The following is a 23,946-nucleotide window of genomic DNA, read 5'->3' on the forward strand; positions in this document are numbered from 1 at the left end:
CTTCAACTTCCTTGTTTTTAATGACCATCTGTGAATAAAGCAAATTTCCTTTACATGTATTTAATGTCAGCGGTTTGTGATATTTTTGCTCCTTGTGTCAGTTATGATAGTTTATCCATGTGTGTTACTTTAGCTGTGTTGCTCACTTATAACAGATCAAGTAATATTTCTTCTGGCTTTTTGCCCTGTTTTTTACTGGTTAAACGCCCAAGCCCATCCACACCTGAAACTCATGTATGCATATTTAAGGATTTCGTATTTTCCAACTACCAGGTATACAACCTTGCTATAGATTTTTTTGAGGAGTGTCTAGGTCTGCAAAACATAACTGCACGAACATTCACAAAAAGCAACTTTTAAAGGATATGAACACAGCCCTCAAGGGAAACGAATACATTTCTGCAGAAAGGTATTTGCAGGGCTTACCAACCTTGTTCAGTAATATTGCTATTAGCAGACTGGATCTGTTAAATGCTTTGGACATAAACAACTCCCTGCTAATGTAAATAAAGGCAGAAAAAACCCAAATATTTAGATGTTAGTGCTGAGTCACCTCTTTCTTTTGATTTGTGAAATGTTAAGTTTCTGTAGTGGGGTTTATATTATTTGTTCTAGTTTCCCCTCATAACCTGACACTGCAAAAGGCCAGAATTGAAAATATCTTCTCACTGTAATGTCTGATTCATCCATGTACCGTAGTGCAAATATAACGTTATCTTGTGTGTGTGTAGCTGAGTCTAAATATCAGAGAGACCTTACAAATGTTCTCTGCCCCAGAAGCTTTCCAGCATGCAGAAGGCAATCATTTCCCCAAAGGTTTCTACTCACTTAAGATCAAGCAGCTTCCTGAATCCTCTTCTACTGAAACAAGATTTATGTCTGAAGGGGTCTTAGCCTCTTACTGCATTTTCTAGTTTATTGTAGTAGGTAGAGATGCTCTTGAAAGTTTCTCACAAAAAATCTCTAAAAATATCTGAATAGATGGTCTATATTAACTTTCTAGTCTAAACTTTGTGATGACCATTTTCCTGGAAAAATGCTTTATAATCCTTCTTGATTGCACGGAAGTTTTCAAATCTTTCTTAAAGACTATCTGTAACTATCAGCAAGCAAAGTAAGTGTGAGCAATTTGGCCCAGATCCTCCTGCTTGAGGACTGGGAAAAACTAGTAAATCTCATGCGAATTCCTTTCAATCCTCAGTAGGGAGATGAAAGACAGAGTCATCCTACTGACTGCAGAGTGTAGTTGCAAAATTTTGCCAATGCATTTATCTGATGACAACAATGTCAATAACGACAGAGGATGGTCATTACTTAGGAATTAAATTCCATTACGGTCAGTGGGGACAGACTTTACTGTTAGCTAGAGTGACAAGACCGTATTCTCATGAGCTTCATTGAACACCTCTCTTCAGCTGCTTCTGGTTTTCTTCTGTTTATGCCTCAAATATTAGTGCTTCCAGCCAACTTTGCGTTTATGGAAAGAAAAAATAGTTTTGCCAGTCAGAAATCAGAACTACTTCCATCAGTAGCTTCTTAAGTGCTTAACAGAAAAGCATCAAAACCATTCACAACTGATTTCTACTGTAATTCAGCTTAAGCCTTCTGTGAGGTGCAACCCCAAACAATGAGAAAACCAAACCGCAGAAACGACGGCCGCTCCATTGGCAAAGACATATCGCTGTAACTGTGGCAGAACTAATCTCAGTTGTGTTATGCCAGTTTTTGACTGGCTTTCAGAGGTACAGAGTAATCATAGGTTACTGATTTCAGCAGAACACAGATGTACATGAGTGCAGGGTGTTGGCAGACCCACACTTCTATTGATGCTGCTGGCTTCCATATAGACCACAATGAAAACAGCTGTAGAGCAGCTGTCTCTCATCTTTTCTTTTGCCTGATACATGGCCCTGACTATCCTCCTCCTATACAAATGCCAAGCAGATCCATAAAGTATGTGCTAACTTTGCCCTTGTACTTGGAAATGATCCTGGCCCACCTTGATAGTTCATAAAGGAGATTCACAGGCACTGAGTGACAGACTTTTTCTCCACCTTCATCAGTGGCCAGAGGTGAATAGTAATAGAATTAAGGTGTATTGATCTAGGGATATGTGATGGTGAATGCAAAGAGGATCCACGAGGAAACCAGCTAGTGATAGAAGAAATCCGCAACCCAGCCTCTTCTATGGGGGATTCCTGGCCAATGCAGTGATAACAGTTAGCTGGCAGTTAGATAGCGTCGCAGGTAATCAGAGACAGTCTTTGTTGCTGTTGTTGTTGTTGTGCACAGAACAATTTCTTCTGCTTTACATGACTCCATATATATTCTGATATATTCATTTATCAGCATAGCACAAGCACCAGACTGTTACTGAAAGATAAGCCCTTTGATATCCAAGAAAATAGGAAATAGTCTAGTATTTGGAGGACTTATAGTTCCTGTTTATCCATTGCTTTGTCCATATTTTCCTTATTTTGAGATCACCACAGAGAAGCCTGTAAAGATGCTTTGTGTGCAGGGGTCTTGGTTTGACAAAGAAACCCAATTCTAATTAAATCCTACCCGTACATTTGTCGTTGTCATAGCTAAATTCCTTCCTACTTACTAATTATGTGTTTGGGTGTTGTATTTTTTTCTCTCTTCCCTTCCCAAGGAGGACGCAGATGTGGAGTGGAAGTTTGCACGTGCTAAGCTCTGGCTATCCTACTTTGATGAAGGAAGGACTTTACCTGCTCCTTTTAATCTAGTGCCAAGCCCTAAATCATTTTATTATCTCATACTGAGAATAAAAATGTGCCTCATAAAACTCTGCAAATCTAAGGCCAAAAACTGTGAAAATGATCTTGAGATGGGGATGTTGAATTCCAAACAACGGGTATGTTGTATCTTCACTTTTCATCTTCTTTGTAGAAAAGATTCATGCCATGGACCTTCTGGAGGGGGCTGCATGGCACACAGGTAGATCAGGGACAGCACGGCCTCTTAGCCTCATCATTCCATGTTAGTTGTATTACATTGCACCTGGGGGGTCCTCCCAGACTTGTGGCCTCATTATACTAGGCCCTGTCTGGACACCAGGGAAAGAGCAAGACTTATAAAAGCAGGCTTTTTATAAGGGAGTTTCTCAAGACCAAATAGGCAAGGACAAAGACCAAGGGCAGAAGCAGAGGCACAAATAGGATGCCAGCTTGTCTGGCTCCTCATCTACCCAGCAGGTCTTTATGCCTCTTCAAAACATCCACCTTCCTTTTAGTGGTTTCCAAATTAATTTTTACTGCCATTCCTGGTTTGGGAACAGGTTTCCAAGCAGGGCTTAATAACACCTCCTAAATACCTAAAGCTGTAATTAACCACCTCTCTACTTACATCTGCCTAGTGATGTGTAGCCACTCATGGGTAGATCCTGCCTCAGCCACCGCCCCTCTGGTCATTTGAAGTAGAAATTTGCTTTGGAAATACTGGCTACGCAGCAGCACGCTTTCCTTGGCACTAGTGAGTGTCCGCATGACAAAGCAAGAGAGATGTAAGAATATGGTTAGCATCCAAACCCATCCCAACAGAATTTGCTTTGCTCCCCCATGGGCAAATGCCAGAGAAATTAGAGAAAATTATATTGCCCATGGAAATGCTTATCTGCAACGCCGTGCAGAGTGTCACTGGGATGAAGCGTTCCCAGCACATAAATTTATAACAGAATCCCACTCATAGGGCAAGTCCACCTGCTTTACACTGGAGAAGAAAACACCCAAAACATTCACAGGAACTCAGCCACAGCGGCTTGGCTGCTGTCATCAAATTCACTGGATTTAAAGATGTGAAGAGGCAGCTTCACTTAAAAGTGTCCTGGCCTTTATTTAATTTTGTCAGCTCAAGCTGGGTTTGAAACAAGAGAACAACATTGGGAACCCATTCCTGGGGGGAAAGAAAAGCCCTCCAAAATATGTTGTCTCTTATTTCTTACAGTGATTGCACGTGAGAGGCTGATGTGGCTCCCCAGCAGGCTGGCCAGCCTTTCTAAGGCATGTTGCTATTCCCTCAGCCCACGCTCAGATCCATCTGTCCAGGCTTTAAAACCCCAGCTGTGTGGCACTGCACAGGAGAGGGAGGAAGTGGGTGATGTTGGGACTCTCCAACTGAGAAGTGGGCAGCCAACCCCCCGTTTTAACCTTGCAGAAGGGAAGACGTGTAGTAAGAGATACTGAGGAAAAGGAAAAGAAGGTTGGAGGAGGCTTTGCAGAGTTTGCCTTTGTAACGTGCAGGCTGCTTTTGGGCTTTGTCTTGATCTCTTGGCTCTCCCTGAAGGACCAAATAGCTGAGCAATACGACAACTCATGGTGAGCCATCTGGCTCCAGGCAAAGCCCACAGCCTTTGAGAAGATCATTCTCCCATGAATTTGAGAGCTGCCCAGGTCTGATGTTCATTCAGTCTCTGCCAGAGCTTAAATTGGAGGGAGAAGTATATCCATGGGGTTTCCTCCATGTTATCCATTAATCTGCCCAACATGGTGAACATTGCCAAGAATGATATGCGTTTGGGGGCATTTTACTCTATAAATTCATTTAACGCTACTATAATTTACTGAAAGACTCACTAGAAAAGTGGAGTCTTGAAATGAAAGAAATGTTTATCCCTTAAATAGCTCAAATAATGATTAAAAAAGGCAATATTTTTAAAAAGTTATTTAAATCTAACAACATGAAGCTTGCTTTGTTTGAAATTTAATTTCTGCTACAAAGCATAAACCAAAGTAATAAAATTTTCTCTAAGCCTCTCCTTCCCCAAGCCCCATGAGTGAAAGTGCCTGGCTTGCCTTTTTTCATGGAACTTATGCAAAATTCATAATTTCCATGGCTTTGACATAAACAATTAAGAGTATCAGTCATTTCTTTCTTGCCTGTTGATTTTGCTCACAGATCATCTTCAAAACAGTCTCTGTAAGACCATGGCACACCTGATGAGTGAGAAATAAATCTTAAAAATTACATTATTACTTCAGACTTTTACACCAATCATTATCGGCATACTGATTTAAAAAAAAAAAAAAAGAGAAAGAAAAAAACATCACCTATGTCTTAAGATGTCTGGTCCAGTCAAGGAAGAAAAATCCTTACCCAGGGCCTTCCCTGTATATACACTTGCATGTAGGTGCAGAGATCTGCGATATTTATTAGCTCCTTTGAGTCTATGGTATGAATTAATTCCTTTGAATAAGTGATTTCTTTTTCATTAGAACTTGGACCACAAAGTTCAGTGGTGGAAAACAGGGTCAAAGAAATATCTTACAAATATTGTGTGTAGTCTTCAGAAAAGTCTCCTGCAAAGCTTCTAGAGCACAAAATTAGTAGCTGTGATGTCCACTGATAAAAAATACTGCTCCATCTAAAAAAAAAAGCATAATTTTGTTGAGCTAAAAAAGTAGCAAATGGTACTACTGTTTTAAAAGGACTGATGAAAATAAATTCTCTTTCAGAATTTGTTTTCATACCGCATTGATTTGTTCTCCTTAAACACAAGTATTTATGTATCTTCCTTTCTTCGATTACGTTCTAAGTTGATAATCACCAATCTATTTAAGAATAACGTATTTTGTGCCTCTTAACACCTTCTTGTCTAAAACTCATGTGAGAATACCTTTTTTGTCTAGACAATTTAGAATCTGAATTTTTTCAGTAATTTGTGGGTTTTGACCCTTTTCTGCCTTTCAAAAGTTTCCTTTTTTAGATCTGAATGCTCTGGCTTTTCTTCTACTCATACGTTAAACCATTTCCTACTGTTTTGATAAAGTTTTGTTTCATTTGGGGCTGTCTGGATATGAGAAGCTATCATTGATTTAATTGTATCATGATGTTTTACAATTTCAGAAAGTTCGTTTTCACTCTAGCACTCGAAATACAGAAATTTTTTCTGGGAAGAACGCTTATAACAAGCCCACAAGATATCAGGTAATCACAGCATGAAAGCAAGAGCCAGGAAAGAGATCTGTCAGCGAACAGCTCTTACCTGCACGGGTCCTGTTTGCTTCCTCCAGTCGATGCCACCCTGGGACGTGCCAGGCTGTGGCTTAGCACGGTCGCAGGACGGGACTTGGGCACTTCACGTTCATAGTGCTCTGGGACAAACGCAGCCTGTCACCCATGGAAATACACATGGTGCTGGCGTTTGGCATGCTGGTTAATTCCACTCAAGGGTATTTAATTTAATTTAATACAAGAAATAACATTCAAGCTTTAATCTTCCAGTCTTGCATTGACAGCATTTCATTTTGTCATGATGCAGCGTCATCTCTCCAGCCTCCGCGTTAACATTTGCATGTGCTTTCTCCGGCGGTGACTTGTCCTACCGAGCTAAACCTGCAATGTGGTACGGTTCAAAAATACCTGTGGCTGCGGCGGTGGCATGGGGTACCCCAGCCACCGCAGGAATGAACACAACTGTCCATTCGGCTGGAGTGTTCGTCCCAGCAGATGCATTATTTCTTGTGCAAAGATGTGCAGTAGGGTAACACAACAAGCAAAATGTGCCCCACAGGATTTTTTCCTTATTTTTTAACATAAAGTCAAAAGGCATCTGATGGCAAGTGATATGTCTGAAGGAACTGACATTAAAGAGAGTTGAAGAAAGTAATAATTAAGTTGGATAAAATGTGCAGTGGCAGTCTAGAATTGGTTTGCCTTGTGTTGGTACAGCATCCAACACGACCAGCAGACCAGTACTAAATTTCTACTGGTTTTAAGAGTTGTCCAGGTTTTTGTGCCAGGATAGAAGGTGTGTCTAAAAAATCTAAGTTAGAAATGGGATACGTTCACTCTGGCATCTGGAGTTAGTTGGCTTGATACCATCAAAGGCAAACGGAAGAGATGATTGTGTCCCACTCAAAATGGAATTTCAGCATTTCTGACATTTTCCTGTCCATTCAAACCCCAGGTAACAGACGTATTTGTCCCGCTGCTGGACTCGTTCTCTTCCTGTAGCTGTTATTTCTAAATTAGACCACCTAATGTTTGTGGTAAATTAGACCCTTATTTCCAAGGTTGAAAAGGCTAAAGGCAGCTGTGAAAAATAGATAGAAAAAGATAACTAGCTGTTATTTTGCCTTAATAATGCTCCTACTAGGCTTGTCTTCAAAAGATCTTAGAAAGTTTCAGTTGCTGCAGGAAGAAATTGCCCAAATAATATAAGGAGAGTGTAGTAGTCTTGATTATCTAAATATAAAGAACAAACAGTTTGATAAACCAGCCAGCAAGCTTTCTTCTACAACTGGGCAAAACCTTTGAAGCAGTAGCTTCTTGCTGAACTGTTTTCTTTATTTTATTTATCAAGTAACATATCGGCAGTCTGTGTACTTGGAATATACATACATACATACATACATACATACAGTGCTCTTGAGGTATAACAAAAATATACAGAATTTAAACATGCAACAATTTGAAAAGCAGGAAAAACAAGTCAACACACAGCTGCCGTGATCTGGGAATAAACTACTCTAGGCAATGATACCTTTATCAATTCCTCTTGAGCTGAGACTTTAAGATGGAGCATGGCTAAAACGCTGGGCTAAGCTCACAAGTTTTTCCCACATTCGGCACTGGAGTGTGTCATGCTACCAACAATATCTTCATCTACGAAACTCAGGAAACGATTTGTCAGGAAAAAAACCAGAAGGAATAGTTTTTACTCTTAAAGTCTCAGAAGTATATTTCTTCAACGTTTGGAGAAACAAAATAACAAAGAGGTGAGAAATGAGCAAATTCCTTTGCTTGCTTCACTCAAGCTCTTCTACTTCCTAATGGATAGCATGTGCATTTGAGGTCGCCAGGTTTGGGATCTGATGCCCCAGTGAGCAGTTGTCCCATCTGATCACTGCTGACTTGCGCTTGATTTTGACCAGGCACATGAAGGTGCAAAGCATTTCCTCCCATTCGTGCTGCCCTGGGACCGCCGGCACTCATGCCAAACGACATCTGCTGTCTCCACAAACACAGCATCAGGAAGAAACCTGTGGATTACACAGCAGTACCAAGGCCTGTAACAACGTGGTCTTCAATGGCACATATAAGTGAAGTCCAGAATAAAACACTGTAAACAGTGATGTGGGAACACGTCACGTCCTCTGCATTAAAGACAAGGAGCTGCGGTCCAGCGGGACTTATCAGACCCAAAAAGCCTATGGTTAAACCAGAAATTGAGCCCCAAATCTCATGAGTTCAATTTCAGTGCCTTGGCCGTAAATCTGTCCTTTTCTTCTCGGTTCCCTCTGTGCTAGCTGGTATAGAAGGTGTTCAGCTAGCTGATGGCAAATGCAGACCTTGAAGGCTGTGCCATTAAATACATAAAAAAAGATTGGATTCAGTGCAGAGTTATAATTTACAAGTGCCTATTCTCTTAAGACCATCTTAAGAGCAACACTCAGTAGTTGAGCGTTGCATAGTATAAAAGATGTCTAAGACCTGAAGAATTTCAATTAAGATTTAGAGAATGGAGGAACAGTACTTTAGAGAAATCAGACATATTTGTTTTGTTTCAAGTTCAGCATCCATTACCAAGAAGCTGTCTGTAAGTTTTGTTCAGCATTTCCCTGCAGTAACCAGGATTATTTTGCCAAGAGGCTATTTCAGTCATTGCAGCTAGAAGGAGCAGTACTGGGGAGAAGGGAGGAAGCAAGGTTTAGAAGCCACAGTGCAATATTCAGGCAAAAATGAATTACTTTCCTAAAGCTATTTGCAGAAATATCTACTAAGCGCCTAAGTAGACTCGTGTTAAAAAGTGGTCATATTTTTAATATTTAGTTTCTGTAGACAAATCTGACTACAACATATGTTTGATAGACTAGGCAGCCTTAAGACTGTGACCTCTGTCACACATAGTGCTTCATATAGTACAGCATTTGAGTAGTGTCCATCAAAAATACAGGCTGTATGGGCACTGGATTAGATAGATGTTACGTTATCAGATTTTTCCAGGTAATAAGAGCATTCACTGTGTCCTGATTCCTTGCTTTAGTCTAAATTTCCTCTGTCGTCTGTTCTAGAAGTCATTTCTTATTGGATCCAGGATTTCCCTACTTTCCCCAAACTTTACTTCATTTATGTTTTCTCAGGTGACAACCCTACCTCCCTCTGGATTCTACTACCTTGGCCATCTCCAACACACCGTACGTGCGCTGTGCCTCATCTCTGTTGCCTTAACGCCCCACCCAGTTAGCCAGATGCCTCTGATACAAGGACAGTCTTAGACATCCCATATTCCGTGACTGCATGACCTATATACAAATGACTGGATCCTTCTTTGATGTTCATTTGCCTTTCGCACCGCTATAATTTGTATTTGGCTACTAAGAAAAAAGAGCAGGTGTACTGACTTCTTAATTCACGTTTCATACTCTTTGCAGCATTTTTCAGTCACGTTCAAGGCAGAGGCATGTGATTGCTCTGTGAACAAGTGAGCCCATGCTGGGCGACGCTTTTCCCTTAACAGTGGCCATCTGGTCAATGAAAGACACTTGTGTATCTGTTCTTGGATGCTCACTGAGCTCTCCTCTTTGCAGAGGATGCATCTAAATCATTGTCTCTGATAGAGCAATCCTTTTTATGTTTCTCACAGTTGATATTTTTTTCCCTGTTGATGAATATCTTTTCTGTAGTGAAGAACTGGCAATGACACAAGCCTTCAGCTGTAACGCAGCGTGCAGCCCAAGACTGCCAAAGTTACTTTCCTTCTAGATAAATGTAATTTATGCATTTTTGGAACAATATCACATTGCAAGCTCATATCTATAGCCATCATCTCCTACTTCCATATGCACTGTTCCTTACTAACAATCATCCTATTTTATAAGTCTACATGGCTCTATTTTTTCCCCTGTGCATGTCCCTAAAATCTGCCATTTCCCTAAGAAACTTCTCTCAAGCCAATGTCTCCACTTCTGTTCAAACTCTCTTTCTCTATCCTTCACTAAATTTATTTTCTCTCCTAAAACCCCTATTGCAAGACAAACAGAGTTTTTCTGTTAACCTCAGGCCGAATGTTTAGTTCATCATCCTGAGTGAGTTTGTTAACATCATTAATTAACCACTTATTTCTTCCTGTAAAGTATTTTTTATAGATACATTAAAGAGCAACATATTAAAAGAAGGCTCTGGATCCCATTTCTTGGCTTGCTACTGGGTCATCTGTATTTTCTTTCTGTCTGTGGGACATACATACTTTACATTCATGTGCATCCCACAAAATACCCCAGAGTGCCTCTTATGTGGGCTCATTATGGAATGGCTATCAATCAACTATTATAGTACAAAGTTCATAATATAAAGTATAAAATAAGTGGGAAGTCAATAAAAAATTCTCTTTGCATCCTCTGAAGCCAGGTTTTATCCATGGTGAAATCAGGTGTTTGAATTGCTCATAGTAAGTCTAGAATTAAGGCAATGTGGATAAGTTCATGTTAAGATAAGTGTTTCTGTTCTCTTTTCAGAAAATAATGAAACGTCTGATTAAGCGGTATGTACTGAAGGCTCAGGTTGACCGAGAAAATGATGAGGTCAATGAAGGCAAGTGGATTTTTACAATTGACACAGATTAGAGCATGTAATGTTATTGCTATTTATACGGCCAACAATAGGGTTGAGCTTAGATAACATCCTCCGCAGAAAGAGAGCATGCTCGTGCTCGTACTAAGGTGAGCAGTAGTGACTCTGAGCCACCTTTACGTTCTTGAAATTCTGGGTCCTTAATTTTCCTTAGCAGAACACATATATAATAGGGTCTGTTTTTACATAACACTGTTCTGCCCTATAGTTCTACCTGTCCTTGCTTTACACCACCTACAGTGTTGCCAACACCAAACCTTGTCTTGGGATCTAAGGAAATCAATTTCTCACTGTACGACCCATGCCTGTCCCAAGGACTTTTTTTGAACTGGAGAAGGATTTGTATGGCCATGGTGTCATGTAGGAATTGTATCCAGATGGAAAAGAACCTCCTTCTAAGACCTTTTAACAGCTACCCTCCTGCAAATGCCCTGTGTAGGTGGACATCTATATGTGGAGAGGGAATAGACTTAAGAAAAAAGATTAACTTTCCATACATACTTGCTATTGCTGTGAATACCATTACTGTAAGTACAGGTTATTTCTTGTAAGTCAAATATTAAGTGCATAAATGCAAGGACATCATATAGAGCTCCACACACATTCATGAACAAGGACACTGAAATTAATGTTTTCTCAGGTCTTAAAACCATAACGATCACTTATTTGGTTCAATATTGCTAACCAGAACATTTTCCTCCTTGTAGGAGAACTTAAAGAGATTAAGCAAGATATTTCTAGTCTCCGCTATGAACTTTTAGAGGAAAAGTCACAAGCTACAGGTGAGCTGGCAAGACTAATACAGCAGCTGAGCGACAAATTTGGGAAGAACTTAAATAAGGACATTTGATGGTGAACACAGAGAAAGGCAACTGGTTTTCTAAACATTATTCAGTCTCAACCAGCATCGTAGGAGGGCAAAAACCATGCAAAAGATGGGTACCGCACACTCAACTTTTGCTAACTAGCAAGTATTGGGAGGAACACTTTGCATTACTCCTGTGCTTGGTGAGCTACCAGTTAAATCTTCTATGATACAAAAGTGACTTACTGGTAAAAATATATGTCCTCTGACATCAGAAATAGATGCACCATGGGGAAGGCACCTCTAGTTAAAGGCAAAAAAACCCAGATCTTCACCCATCTGACTCTAGTGAAGATGATGCAACTGTGCTCATTTATATCAACTGAGACTGTACTGATCAGAGTTGGGTGAATTCCGAAGAAAAAATGTGTCACGCATATTCCTTGGAAAATTTTTGGACTTCCTATCCTTGGGTGTGTATTCTCCTTTTATGTTTACACAGGCATCCATGAAGGTAACTTTGAAAAGCACTGTGGTTATTGAAAAGCAAATGAGAAATCATCTGCTGAAATCACCAAGGTAAAGTAAGGCAGGTAGAGGTCATCTACTTCTGAGACTGGATGGCAACGCTGGAAAAAGTGAATCAACCTTGTTGGGTGAAGCGTCCTTTCAACCCTCTGCTAGAAACTGATAAAGGGATTCCCAGCCAAAAACTCCTCTCTGCTGTTTCCAGCTACGTTAGCTAGTCCACTAATGGATATCGTCTCTTTGTACACACCCAGCCTCTCTTTTACCCTTAGATGATCCCAGCTTCAACAACAGCGTACTGAAATATTCATAATGGTGTGAAACTCACTTCCCAGGAATACCCACAAATAACGTACATTGTGCTAATGTGTTCAGTTCAAGGAACGACATTAATCCAGTGACAGCGATGCAACTGAGCTTGGCTTTTGGATTCCAAAGGTCAAACAGCAAGCCATAGGGTAAGAAAAATCATGAAGAACATATCCCAGTAGTTTCAAACCTTTATATCAATATGAAAAGGCTTCAACTCCACTGAAAATTTTCTGACAAAAAAAGGAAAAAACATTGCAGATATGGTTTTATGTGTTTGGCTCTTACAGAGGATGAAGAAGGGATTAAAACTGTTTTATAGGCTGCGGTAATACAAGTACTTGGATTGCACTTCTAACGACTAGAAAGTGATGTGTCTGCGCAACACAAGTGCAAACTTGGATTGCTTGTGTTTTTATGTTTAGCTACATGATTTCAACTACTTAAAGCACACCTTACTACTTGGGAACCAACGAACTGTACTGTTTGTTTACAAGAGACACCTAGAAGATGAACATTACATTTAGGTATCATCTAAGAAAAACAAGCAGAGCCAGAAGGTGACCTGTGATCAGTTCTTAAGTGCCAGATGAGAACACAGATAGCCTAATAGAATAATAGTTATATTTGTAAAAAAAAAAAACACAAAATAAAAAAGTGAACTGTACGTAGAACTGTTTAGAGAAAAAGCAAAATACTGTATTTTTACCTTTAATAAGATTATCTTGTATACTGTAATATTTTTACCTAAAAATGGGGAAAAAAATAAAATTACCTCATAATATTTTGTTGTACATTGGGTGAAATATTTGCCTGATCTTTTACTCTCCAATACTTTTTTTGATTTTCTGCCATGAGTGAACAATGACATCATTACATAAAGCAATTTTTCCATTGGAATTCGGAAGCCCGACAGAGTCAGAAAAGAAAACTTAAACTACAATACATTTAAAAGGAGTAAAACTCAGAAATTAAAGGTTCTGTAACCAACTGTAGTCTGCAAAAATGCCTCCTTATTTGTGGTGCTTAATTTGAAATCATTGTATCCTTATTAGTGCATTTGTAAAATTGCGTTCCAAGAACAGAAATTCCGCTCAGCTGGCTTCAGGCAAGACTAGTGCTGGTACTGAGTGTACAGTCCAAAGCCAAATGAGTAACACTGAAGTTTACAGGCTTTAGCTGGTAAAACAACCGAAACAGTATTTGCCCCTGGATTACCCCATCTGGGTAAGCGGTACTTTACAGCCCTCCCACACAGGGTAGCATTTCTCACAGCCATTATTTATAAATGTGGGAAACCTGTTGCTTTGGCGTGATAGTTCTTGCAATGTAGGGTCATGATGAAACACTTAAACGTCAATGTTCAGCAGAGAGTATCAAATGCCAGTGTAAAAAGGCAGACAATGCAAGTAATAATATCTGCAAGAATGATAACTCATTGGCTTGGGCTGTCTTCCACTACTCAAATCAGCAAATATTGCTGATTTCAAATATCCAGTTTTCCCCATAAAAAGAAGGAATATCTTTCACGGTAATACTGCTTCCCCTGCCCCATTTCCAGCCACTATGTAAATTTTTTTTCAGTTTTGGAAAAATCCAGCCCTGTTGCCACAGCTCTGTCTTAAAAATGAATTCCATTACAACTCTACATCTGGCTGCTGATGAAAGCACTGCTTTACCCTTCCCATTCAGTGTTCTAGCATCCCTTAGGAATTTAAGCAGAATTATTCTAGGTAGAACATACAATAACCACCATAGTTTTCATTTCTCATGATATTGCATTTCAAATCACACAAGAAAGTTAAGTGGAAAGACTATGAGACATTTACTTGCATTTTGTACATTTAAATGCAACTCAACAAAAGACCTATCTTAAAGTCCAGCAACGCCAACAGGAATGTTCTCCTACTGCTGAATACTGTAGTCAACACATGTTCTGGTCAGGACAAATAACACCCAACTGTGACTCGCTTTGCTGAATTATGTGGGCCCAGGTGGACGTATAGCCGTGCCCTCTCAGCTACTGCCTGCTGCCCCTATAGCACATGTAGAAGTGAAGCCGTGCAGTCCTGCCACAGCTGGTTAGCATGCTGCTCTGCATTTGGGAATTCGCTATGAAAGAGCATAATATTTTCTAAGACTTCGAAAGTAGACTAAAAGATGTATGAAAAACACTGTTAAAAAAAACTGCTTTAAAAAAAACCCTGCTTAAAAAAAAAATCTCCCCTTTTGCATTTACATTCCAGGAACTATCAAGGCACTGAGACTTTTTATATAAATATTCATGACAAGCAGAATCCCACTTCATCAGAGCGCTTTTCTCATCTGGGCCCAGGAACACACCCCAGGAAGCTGCACACTATGTATTAATGTGCTGTCAGCAGAAACGATGTTAAATTCATGGTTTATTCTCCAAGCTCTGTTTATAAGAAATTAAAATTAAGAAACCTTACTGAAAGATGCCTGAGAGAACTTAAGAGATTTTGAAGAGGAAAAATCATAGTAGGTGGGTGCCAGATTGGATTAGCCCTGAGACATGAGGGTCCCCTGTCCCATCTCCCATCACCGATGGGACCTCATGGCAGGCCTGTATCACATCAACCCCCCTGGCTGAGGCAGATTTGATCCAGTCCGTAACAGCCCTTACTTTTGGCTTTGAAATATAGGATTTAATGTTCCTTGGACAAATTCATACTGCGAAGGAATGGAACTTTGCCCAAGCTCTTCTTACATACAGAATTATGATTTTATAATATATGATTTTATGGGGAATATGCTAGAGAAAGAGGAAACGAACCTGGAGTATCCACACAAGGGTGAATATTCTCCAAGAAATCATCCTAATACTGCAAATCCCGCAAGCCAGTCAAACTTGAACTTAAATAGACACCCTGAAGAAGATCAGAACAAAGCCATTAACTAGCCAATACCGATTTGTTAACTGCCCAAGTCTTCAGACAATTGTTTCACGCCTTGCAAAGACCAAACCAGTCAGTTGCTGCTAACAGAAAGGGAGCAAGCAGCAGAAACCATTAACATGCCTTAAAATAGCTGAACTGCAAGGTTTTGAGCCAGGAACCCCCGTTGACCAGGGGTGCAAATCCTGAAAGAAAGGAGCTGCCCGAGGGCATGGGGCATCTTGCATTTCAGAGCACGGGCTGGGCTCTGCAGCCCTCAGGGTGGAGGTGATGTTTCATACCCAGCTTTGCTCTCACAGCTGGACTCATTCTACCTGTAACTTTACCGAGAACGACTAACAACTAACTAGACTAACTCCTACTGTCCCCAGTTCCCACAAAACATCGTTTAAAAGTAAATAAGAAGCAAGAATGGTGTAATGAATAATGACTTAGAAGACTGCCTGCACCCTGAGCAGGGCTCACAGCACATTAAATCGTCAGAGCTGGGCTTTATTTTTAATTAATCTACATGAGAAAAGCATTTCCAGCAGGTCAAAAGAAAACACCCTAATTAAAAGACGTAAGAGATTAAGGATCGCTCAGCAAGGACAAGCCGGGACACAGTCCATCACCACAAACGCAGGAGACCTGAGGAGCGTGGACAGGGTTTCAAACACACCTCCAGCTGACAGCGGACCTCTGCCTGCATCGTGGGCAGCACCGCGATGACGTACACCACAGGGTACATCTGCCGCCTCTCACGCCGCAAGCAGGAACCTGGCAAACGGGTCTTTCGTTCCCAGTGAGGTCTGCATTTGCCTCCCTCACTAACCAACAGGCAGGGAAACGCTGGGGAAACCCTGGCACAGGTTGCCTGGCGAGGTGGTGGATGCCCCATCCCTGGAAACATTCAAGGCCAGGCTGGATGGGGCTTTGAGCATCCTGATCTAGTTGAAGCTGTCCCTGCTCATTGCAGGGGACTTGGACTAGATGGCCTTTAAAGGTCCATTCCAGCCCAAAGTTTCTATGATTCTATGACTTCATAGCCAAGGCTACCAGGACTGTCCTGCAAGATGGCTTTCACATGGGGAGGACAGAGGTTTTCCCTATCCAGACATTATAAATACTTTCCTTGTGACCCATCCTGACCCCTAAAAGCAGCTCTGCCCTTACTTTGGCCAGAAAACTCTCAGCACTATGGACTTAAGATGCTCTAAGTCAGTAGGTCCCATCACTCCCCTCTTCACCCACTTGGCTCATGGTTGTCATTTTACCTTGCCAGTGGCTGGGCTGTAAACCCTGCAGGCGGGAGACCTGATGCTGGACACCAGCCTACAGCCTGAAGGAACTTCTTACTTACATTTTTAGTAAAAAAGGATAGAGAGGGCACAAGGAGAAATAGCCTTAGCTTCCAGTGAGGGAAGGGAGGTGCAGAGGAATTCAGGGATTTGCCTTAACGAGCTGGAAGTCAGGGGCCAAAAATGGGGCTGTGGCTCCGAATCTTGTTTGGGGCTGTATATACCCTTTAGCTTCACCCTCTCTTGGTCCCTGTTCTGCATCTTTGTAGGGCACGTACTCCAGTGTGAGCAATAAGATCTGCCAATGCCCAATGCAAGCAGCACAAGACCAGCAATAGAAAAAAAAAGATCATCGCCTCAGTTACCGTATATCATTTTGGGAAGTGATTCCCTCAGTCTCTGTGAGGTTTTAATGGCTCCATATCAATAATGAGAGAAGTCTTCGCTATAGGTGAATTTGAATAAAGCCAAATAGAAAGCGAGATAAAAACCAAAGGGGCAAGATAACTAAACTGGTTCTGGAATTTGTGCTGCCTTTAATAGCAAGCAAAAGGGCACTCGCTTACGGTCATTTGAGACAGATATTTAACACAAAACTGCAGTATGATAAAGGGGATTTGGAACGGCTTAAAAGGTTAATGAATAGCTAACGAGCTTGTTAATATATAACTAATGTTTACTATAACACAGACTAATATTTAATTCCCCTACTAATGATTAATTATTCTGCTGCAAGGGTTTAATTAGGGCTTACACAGCAGGAGCGGGGGGGGGGTCTGGCGCTGAGCTGAATATCCGTGCGGCAGTCGCTGGCCCCAACTCCGGGCTCTCCCCCGGCCGCTCCCCCCACGGTGGGCACAGTGTTAGGTGCCACAGCATGCCCGCCCGCCGGGGAGGCAGGAGGCTGGCGGCGGAGGTCTTCCTCAGGATGGAGGTTGTTCTCTTGTACACCCAGATGGCTGGCACACAGGCTGCATAGCACGTTGCTTTTGAAAACAAGCAAACAAATCCCAAAAGGAAACCTCCCACCGTACCCCCGCGGCTGGCAGCATCGTGCGCTGCAGCCATGCTCTCCCCTCAGAGCAGGTCTCCCAGTCTCGTTATACTGGTGTCCAGCATCACTTCTGATGGCAAGGATTGTGGAATAGGGATTGTGGTAACTCACTGCAAGGTTTTCATTTGAAGGTGAAAGCTTCCATCAAATTAAAAAGCTGATTTTATGCAAAAGTGTTTTCTGTGCAATAACATGCTTTGGGCCAAATCTGCATGATGCTTCCTACACACAAATTACAAAAGTGAATTCAGCCTATAAAGAAGGTCGTTGGGCACATGCATTTAAAAACAGCACTGACTGATTTTATCAGCCACCCAAGGCAGGCAGACAGTGCTTCAGCAAGCTACTCATCTTCTGCATTTGCAGCCAGCCAAATCCGCTTAGTGATTTTCATTTTGGTTTTTGTTTCTCCCAAAATTCACAGGGACACCATATCCATGTCACAGCTTTCAGGGCCATCAAACCTGAAGCTTGTAGACGTAACAGTTAGGCGAACCTTTAGCTAAAGAGAGGCCACCAACGTTGTTCGAGGGGCAGCCCCTAAGCACATCCAAGAGCAACACTCCAGCTCGTGGCTTTCCGGCAGTATCTGATTTCTGCAGAGCAATGCTATTGAGATTAAAGTACGACAGCGAGCAAATAACAGATACCTCGTCAGAAGCGATATTCACGGCAGAGTAAAAAGACACAACTTGAGGGAGACTTTTGAACTTATTAAACACTCTGAACCACATAACCATTAACACCTGGCTCAGTCCCTGCTACCGTCTAGGCATCACACCAGAACCACATTTTTCATGGTGCTCCACAGTCACTGCTTCTGCTGCGATAGGTATCGTCGTGGGAAATACGGTGCGGGTGCGCGACAGCAGAGGTAGCCCGTCGCAGGCACACGAGCTGCAGAGAGGAACGGGCTCCTGGAGCAAAGCAGCTGCCCCTTTCCTCCAGGGCAGGATGGGAGAGATGATGTTACAGACCTGAACCCCATCCCTCCAGCAGGTTTTGCCTTCAGAGCAGAACAAGGCGGGGGCAGGCGGCTGCAGGCAGGACAGGCAGGGCAATGGGGGCAGGAGATTTGCACCCACAGCAGCTGAGCCGTTGCACGGAGACTGCGGCGAACATCACCCTTGTGCATAAATTACAGCCCACGCACTCTGGGCTTTGCTTCTTGATTTTTTTAAACCTTTAGGAAAGGATTTGTCGGGTTCATGTTCTGCAGCCTTCCAAAGGTGAAAATTATGAGGAGGGGAAGGTGCAACTAAAAGTTTAATGAAATGAGAGGAAGAAGTGTTACAGATGGGCGTCAGCAGGCGTAAGTCAAAATAATAGCCCTTCCTCGACTGGAGGTACAGCCACACAGCACGAGCTGCTGCCCCTGAACACCTTTCCCCCCAGGCTGTGCAGACACACTAGCTACCTCAGAGCTGCCTCCGGGGTGTCAACGTGGCATAGGCATAGATACAGACTCTGCTAAAAGCCAACCCTGAACCTAAGTGCTGGGTGTAGCTCAGACAGAGCATCGTAAGGTAAGAGGAATAATTGTGCTTGGTAATGTCAAGTGGTGCCGCAGCCTGCAATAAGCCCACAATCCCTGAGACCCCCAGGTAGCCTGAGAGGAGAGGAACTATTTCTTTTCCATTGTTTCAGGGGTTTTTTTCTGGCTTTTACCCATAAAAGTTCAAACCTCTTGTCCCTGCAGAGAGCTGCAAGCTGTCTCCCTATACATTCTCCATGCTTTGGAGTAAAGGCTGTGGGTATCTCATAGGGATTTCAGTGGGTGTGTCCATTCCCCAGGGGAAAACACGATGTAAAGCATTCCCAAACTCAAACACAAACCCCGCGGGTGACGGAGGAGGACTCGCGCTCATCACTGCTGGTTGCGGTTGGAGCCGGCAGGCTGTGCTCATGAACAAGCAATCCACAGCTCTGCCTCTGTGATGCTCTGAAGTAAAACCAAAGCTACAGGAGAAGAGAAAAAAAAAAAAAATAATCCTCTTTCTGCAGGGTTTTTCTTCAGCTCATTATAGCAACCTGCCTACGTGCTTTAACAACGCATGAAGCCGCAAGAATCTGGCTCTTATTAAACTGTATTATTAAACCAAAGAAATGTTGAACTGCTGCTTTCTTGTTAGAAGGAAAGACAATATTTCTTCAGCTGACTTTGATGCACTCAGGTAGGTTTTCTTCTTTGTACTGTCTTACTCTTTTTTTTTTTCTTTTTTGTAAATATCTACTTTGCTCCCAGGGGATCCCATCTTTCAATATCTTGCACTCATTCACACCTCCACAAAATAAAGACAAAAAGCTCAATATGCAAAATTTTCCTCTCAGTTGAATTTTGTGTTTAGGACCTACTGTGGCCAAATCACCAGCTGCTGCTGCCCCAAAATGGAGATTCATCTATTTATACTTATTCAAAAAATATGACGATTAGGTTCTTCTCCAATCCCTACCTATCCAAGCCAAAACCAAACTGCTTCAAACTTGAAAACAAAATCGCGTTTCTGCTCTCATCTCACATAATAAGAAGGGTCTTCCTCATCCATCCATCTGTCTATCCATCCATCCATCTTTCAAATTTTAGGAGTATTTCTAACAAAATATGGAAAATTCCTAGATACGAAGTACCAAGACACTTGTGATAGTAAAGCGAGTGATAGCTCTCCTCAAATCCACAGGGGATCCCTCCAGCATGTATCCTTCTTGGAGCTGGAATTTAGCTTTTACTCTTTCTAGGCACAAAGTCTATTCTTGATTAAAGACAACACTTCAGTCATAACCTAAACTTCCACAAGTACTGTAGCTTTCCTCGCTATTCTTCTTGCAGCAGTGAGCCAGAAATCTTTGCATTATGACAGCTTAAACCAACGAACTTAATGCTCCCAGGTGTAATTAAGTCAGGCAAAAGCTCAAGAGTCAAGTGCACCTCTCCTGCGCCGAAGCCAGCGTAACCTCATCCCTGACAGGATGGTCAGGGACAGGTCTCCAGTGACACCAAGATGCACTGTCAGTAATAAGGGACTCCTCTGAGGGCTGGATGAAAGACAGGAGTGATGCAGAATTATCGGGATGACACATTCCCCACACTCTTCAATTTCAATTGGGGTTTCACAGTCAAAAAGCTGAGCTGTCCCATATAAGGGAGTTCAACTGTTTCTTGAAAAAAAGTATAAAGCAAAGACATATGAAAAGCATGCCACAACTGAATTAGCGAGTATCAGAAAAATCAAAACTGGTCTATCAACAGCTCTGTGTGTCAGTCCCGCTGCTTCACGCACTCCCCACAGCCCTTCTGCTCTCCAGCGCTAGAATTGCAGGGCCCTGGAGCCACCCCCACGCCACGGGCACAACCGTGTATCGTGACGTACACAGCACAAACCACAGCCTGCATCTTGTTCAGGCAGAGGGCTGCGGTTCAGAAACATACCGTTATCGTCTAAGTCGATCCTCTAAGCCAACCTATTCCAGCAACTCGCTTTCAAAATACCACCCACGTTCTATAAAAATTCAGATTTGAGATACAGCCCACAGAGATTAATGAGGGTTTGAATTTATGCCTCAAGAGCTTCTGATAGTTTTATTCCTCTGCTGTACCACTATAATCTTCCTATACATGAAGGTTGTTCACATAATTCCATCTGGGGAAAGGGCTTGATTTCACAGCAAATAAAAATTACATTCAGGAAAAAAAAATAAATAAAGCAACTGCTATTACTCAGGCTGTATTTTAGCACAAAGTTGAGTTACGTAAATTGGTGTGTAGTGGACAAAGGCAGTTTCAGGTGGCATTTTTCCCAGTTGAAGCTTCCGCCGTGGGCAGGTGGGCTCCTGCGTGGATGCACAGCCCTCCCGTCCGCCCGCGCGCCGGAGGGGCGCGTCGCGGCAGCCCCCGTAACACCGTGCACCGTGGGGGGGTGTTCCCTGCAGAAAGCTTTTTGCTTGAGGTTTGAGGAGTGGCATCAGGAAACATAAGGCAGCGGCAGCAGCCAACGAGACCCTCCCAGCGTCCCTCAGCTGGACAGACCTTGTGAGGATTCCTCACCGCCCGGGCAGTAAATGCTGCTGAAAGCCATCCCACTGAGTGTGCCCATTAAAAGCAGTCAAGCACACCTCTCTGCCTCCGCCAGGCACTTCAGGACTAGACAAGCACGTTCGTTTGGGCAGAGCGGGCTAGAAAACCTCTCTGTGAATGTCTATTTTACTCTATTACACTATGGACATAGGCAGCCCTTGCAGAGCACCTGGGTTTTGCCTTCCTCTGATAGCGTTGCTTTACAAATTTTATTCTTTCCAAGTTTGAGCTGGACATCCTGGGGGAAAGGAGGGGAAAGAACCCCAGTATGCGCTGAAAAGCCAAGTAACCTTGTTCTCACTGACTGTAAGAAAATCTCTTTGTCCTCCCGACTTCCTCTCAAAAGAAGAGAGAACATTTACCTTCTCTTAGCATTGAGTATCTCCTGTTATATGTTTCTGAGGGATTCCAGTGCCTATAAAGCTGTAGGAGAGAAAAGACGTTCTTCCTCTCTACACGTTACATGCTAGACACCCTTCAATAGCTCTCAGGACAGTCCTGTAGACCAGAACGACCACGTGAACCACCGCTGTCTGACACTTGTGATATTCGTGCTTCTGCGTGTGCATCTGTTTGAGTTGCATTGTGCATAATTCAGCACAATCGTACACATTTCTTGGTTAACATACTCGAAATAAGCATTACTCATCCTGATGACTAGGTCTTTGCTTACACCCATCTGGATGGTTTATTTTAGAAAGTGATTTGGAAGAACGGTGCTTTATTCATAACTATAATGAGGGCTCTGCGAGAACGTGAGGGCTGCAGGGATCCAGCTCCTGGACATGTCTTGCCTTTGCCTCATTAACCTCAAGCTTCAGGTTTCCCTTAGCAGTTCCCACATTTTTGAAGGAGGAACATTTAGCATTAACCACAACATGTTCTTATCATCAAACCTTGAACAGCAACACCATAAAGATCACCATTAGCATTCGAAGGCAGTCTCTGAGACCCTGCACTAGCAGCTCAGGGCCCGAGGTGGCTGGGAGACATCACTTGACATTGAAAACGTGGCCGCTGGTGGACGCACCTTAGATATTTCAGCCAACGCTGGCCCCGATTCAGCTGAGCTCAAAGCCTTTCAGGCGGAGCGCTGAGAAGGGTTGTGCTGGCCTTGCGTGGCTGGAAAGGTGATCGGGTAGGGGACAGGCTCAGGATGCCACCGACGTAGGTCTGAGAGGCTGCAGACCTCCTGCGATGCAAAAAGGGAGAGGCACTGCAAATTAGGAGGGGCCCTTCGGTGTCTCAACTGAGCTGCACAGTACATGAAAGATTTACTGTGAATTTGCTGCATTATTTATTGTGTCCCTTTTGCCTACACATGCAAGGAACATGAGCTAGTGGCTCTGCCACAGATTTCATACATTACCCTAGCTCCAATTGTTTCTTCCAATTTTCCTCCAAAACACAGATTACCATGCTATTTTCAAGGTAAATATGTTTTCTCTTGGGTGCAGAGGTCCTCTTGGGTGAAAAGGTCCCAATCAACCTCTGGAGAGGCAGAAACATGCCCAGTAGCTACAGCAGAATGAGCTCAAATTATCACAAAAGGTCCCTGAAAGAGTTTTTAGTATAAAAATGGTTCTGGTCACTGTGAATAAATAGCTGTCTTGCTAACCACGGGGTATTTACATGCCCAGAGGGTAACCACAGGGCATTTACATGCTCCGGAGGGTACTGCCGGACCCTCCTGCAGCGGCTTTCTCCTGGGAAGAGGCCATGGTGACAAGACAGCATCAGTTCCCACCTCTGAACCACTGAAGGCTTCGGGGACTGGCTTTGCTTTCCCGTGCCGGCTCCTGCCGTGTGGGCGAAGCCGCTGCGCCGCTTGTCCCCCCCGAGCCAACGCTGCCGGTTCAGAAAACATTTCCATCTGTAATTACTGCACAACGGGACAAAGCGAGGGCGCTTTCATCACGTATTCATTATATCTCCCCTGCTTTGAAGATGACTCTGCCGAGTGACAGCATCTGTTTTAATCCCCGGGCGGTGCCAATAAATACAGGAACTGGTAGTTTAATACAACGCTGTCTGTGGTCTCATATTGCTTTAATAGCTAATAATAGAACAAAACGACAAAATATAGCAATGATCCTACAGCTGCAAACCACCCATTAAACAAACACAAGACGTGTAAAGGATGGCTGTTAGCGCCCTCGAAGCCGGTGAATCATCTAATGCCCTCCCATCTGCACAAAGGCTTGCAGGTTTCATTTATTTCTCCAATACCTGCCAGAGCAGAAAAAGAAGTGCATTTTAAAAGGGTATCAAAAATCATCACTGTCAGGACCAGGATGGAACCTCTTAAATTGTCAGATTTCGCAGCAGAGACTGCGTGGCACTTCTGCAGGTCATTCATAATCCTGCCGTGTCAGAAAGCTATAGGG

At 42.7% G+C, this 23,946-nt stretch overlaps 1 protein-coding gene across 2 annotated transcripts in view; it reads left to right on the plus strand.

The window, feature by feature from the left end:
• Positions 1-11,443, plus strand: part of TRPC7 (transient receptor potential cation channel subfamily C member 7) — a gene marked incomplete at both ends in the record, with an annotated part of 70,593 nt that extends 59,150 nt beyond the window's left edge. The window contains 5 exons of one of the 2 annotated variants that reach the window (XM_082006164.1): positions 2,657-2,878; positions 5,866-5,946; positions 9,105-9,158; positions 10,479-10,554; positions 11,301-11,443. In XM_082006164.1, the coding sequence (XP_081862290.1) occupies positions 2,657-2,878; positions 5,866-5,946; positions 9,105-9,158; positions 10,479-10,554; positions 11,301-11,443 (576 nt within the window). The remainder of the gene's footprint in view (positions 1-2,656; positions 2,879-5,865; positions 5,947-9,104; positions 9,159-10,478; positions 10,555-11,300) is intronic. The other variant, XM_082006165.1, reaches the window with a different exon arrangement.
• Between the last annotated feature and the right edge of the window lie 12,503 nt (positions 11,444-23,946).

Source organism: Phaethon aethereus, assembly GCF_964289735.1.
Source record: "Phaethon aethereus genome assembly, chromosome: 14".
NCBI lineage: Eukaryota > Metazoa > Chordata > Aves > Phaethontiformes > Phaethontidae > Phaethon > Phaethon aethereus.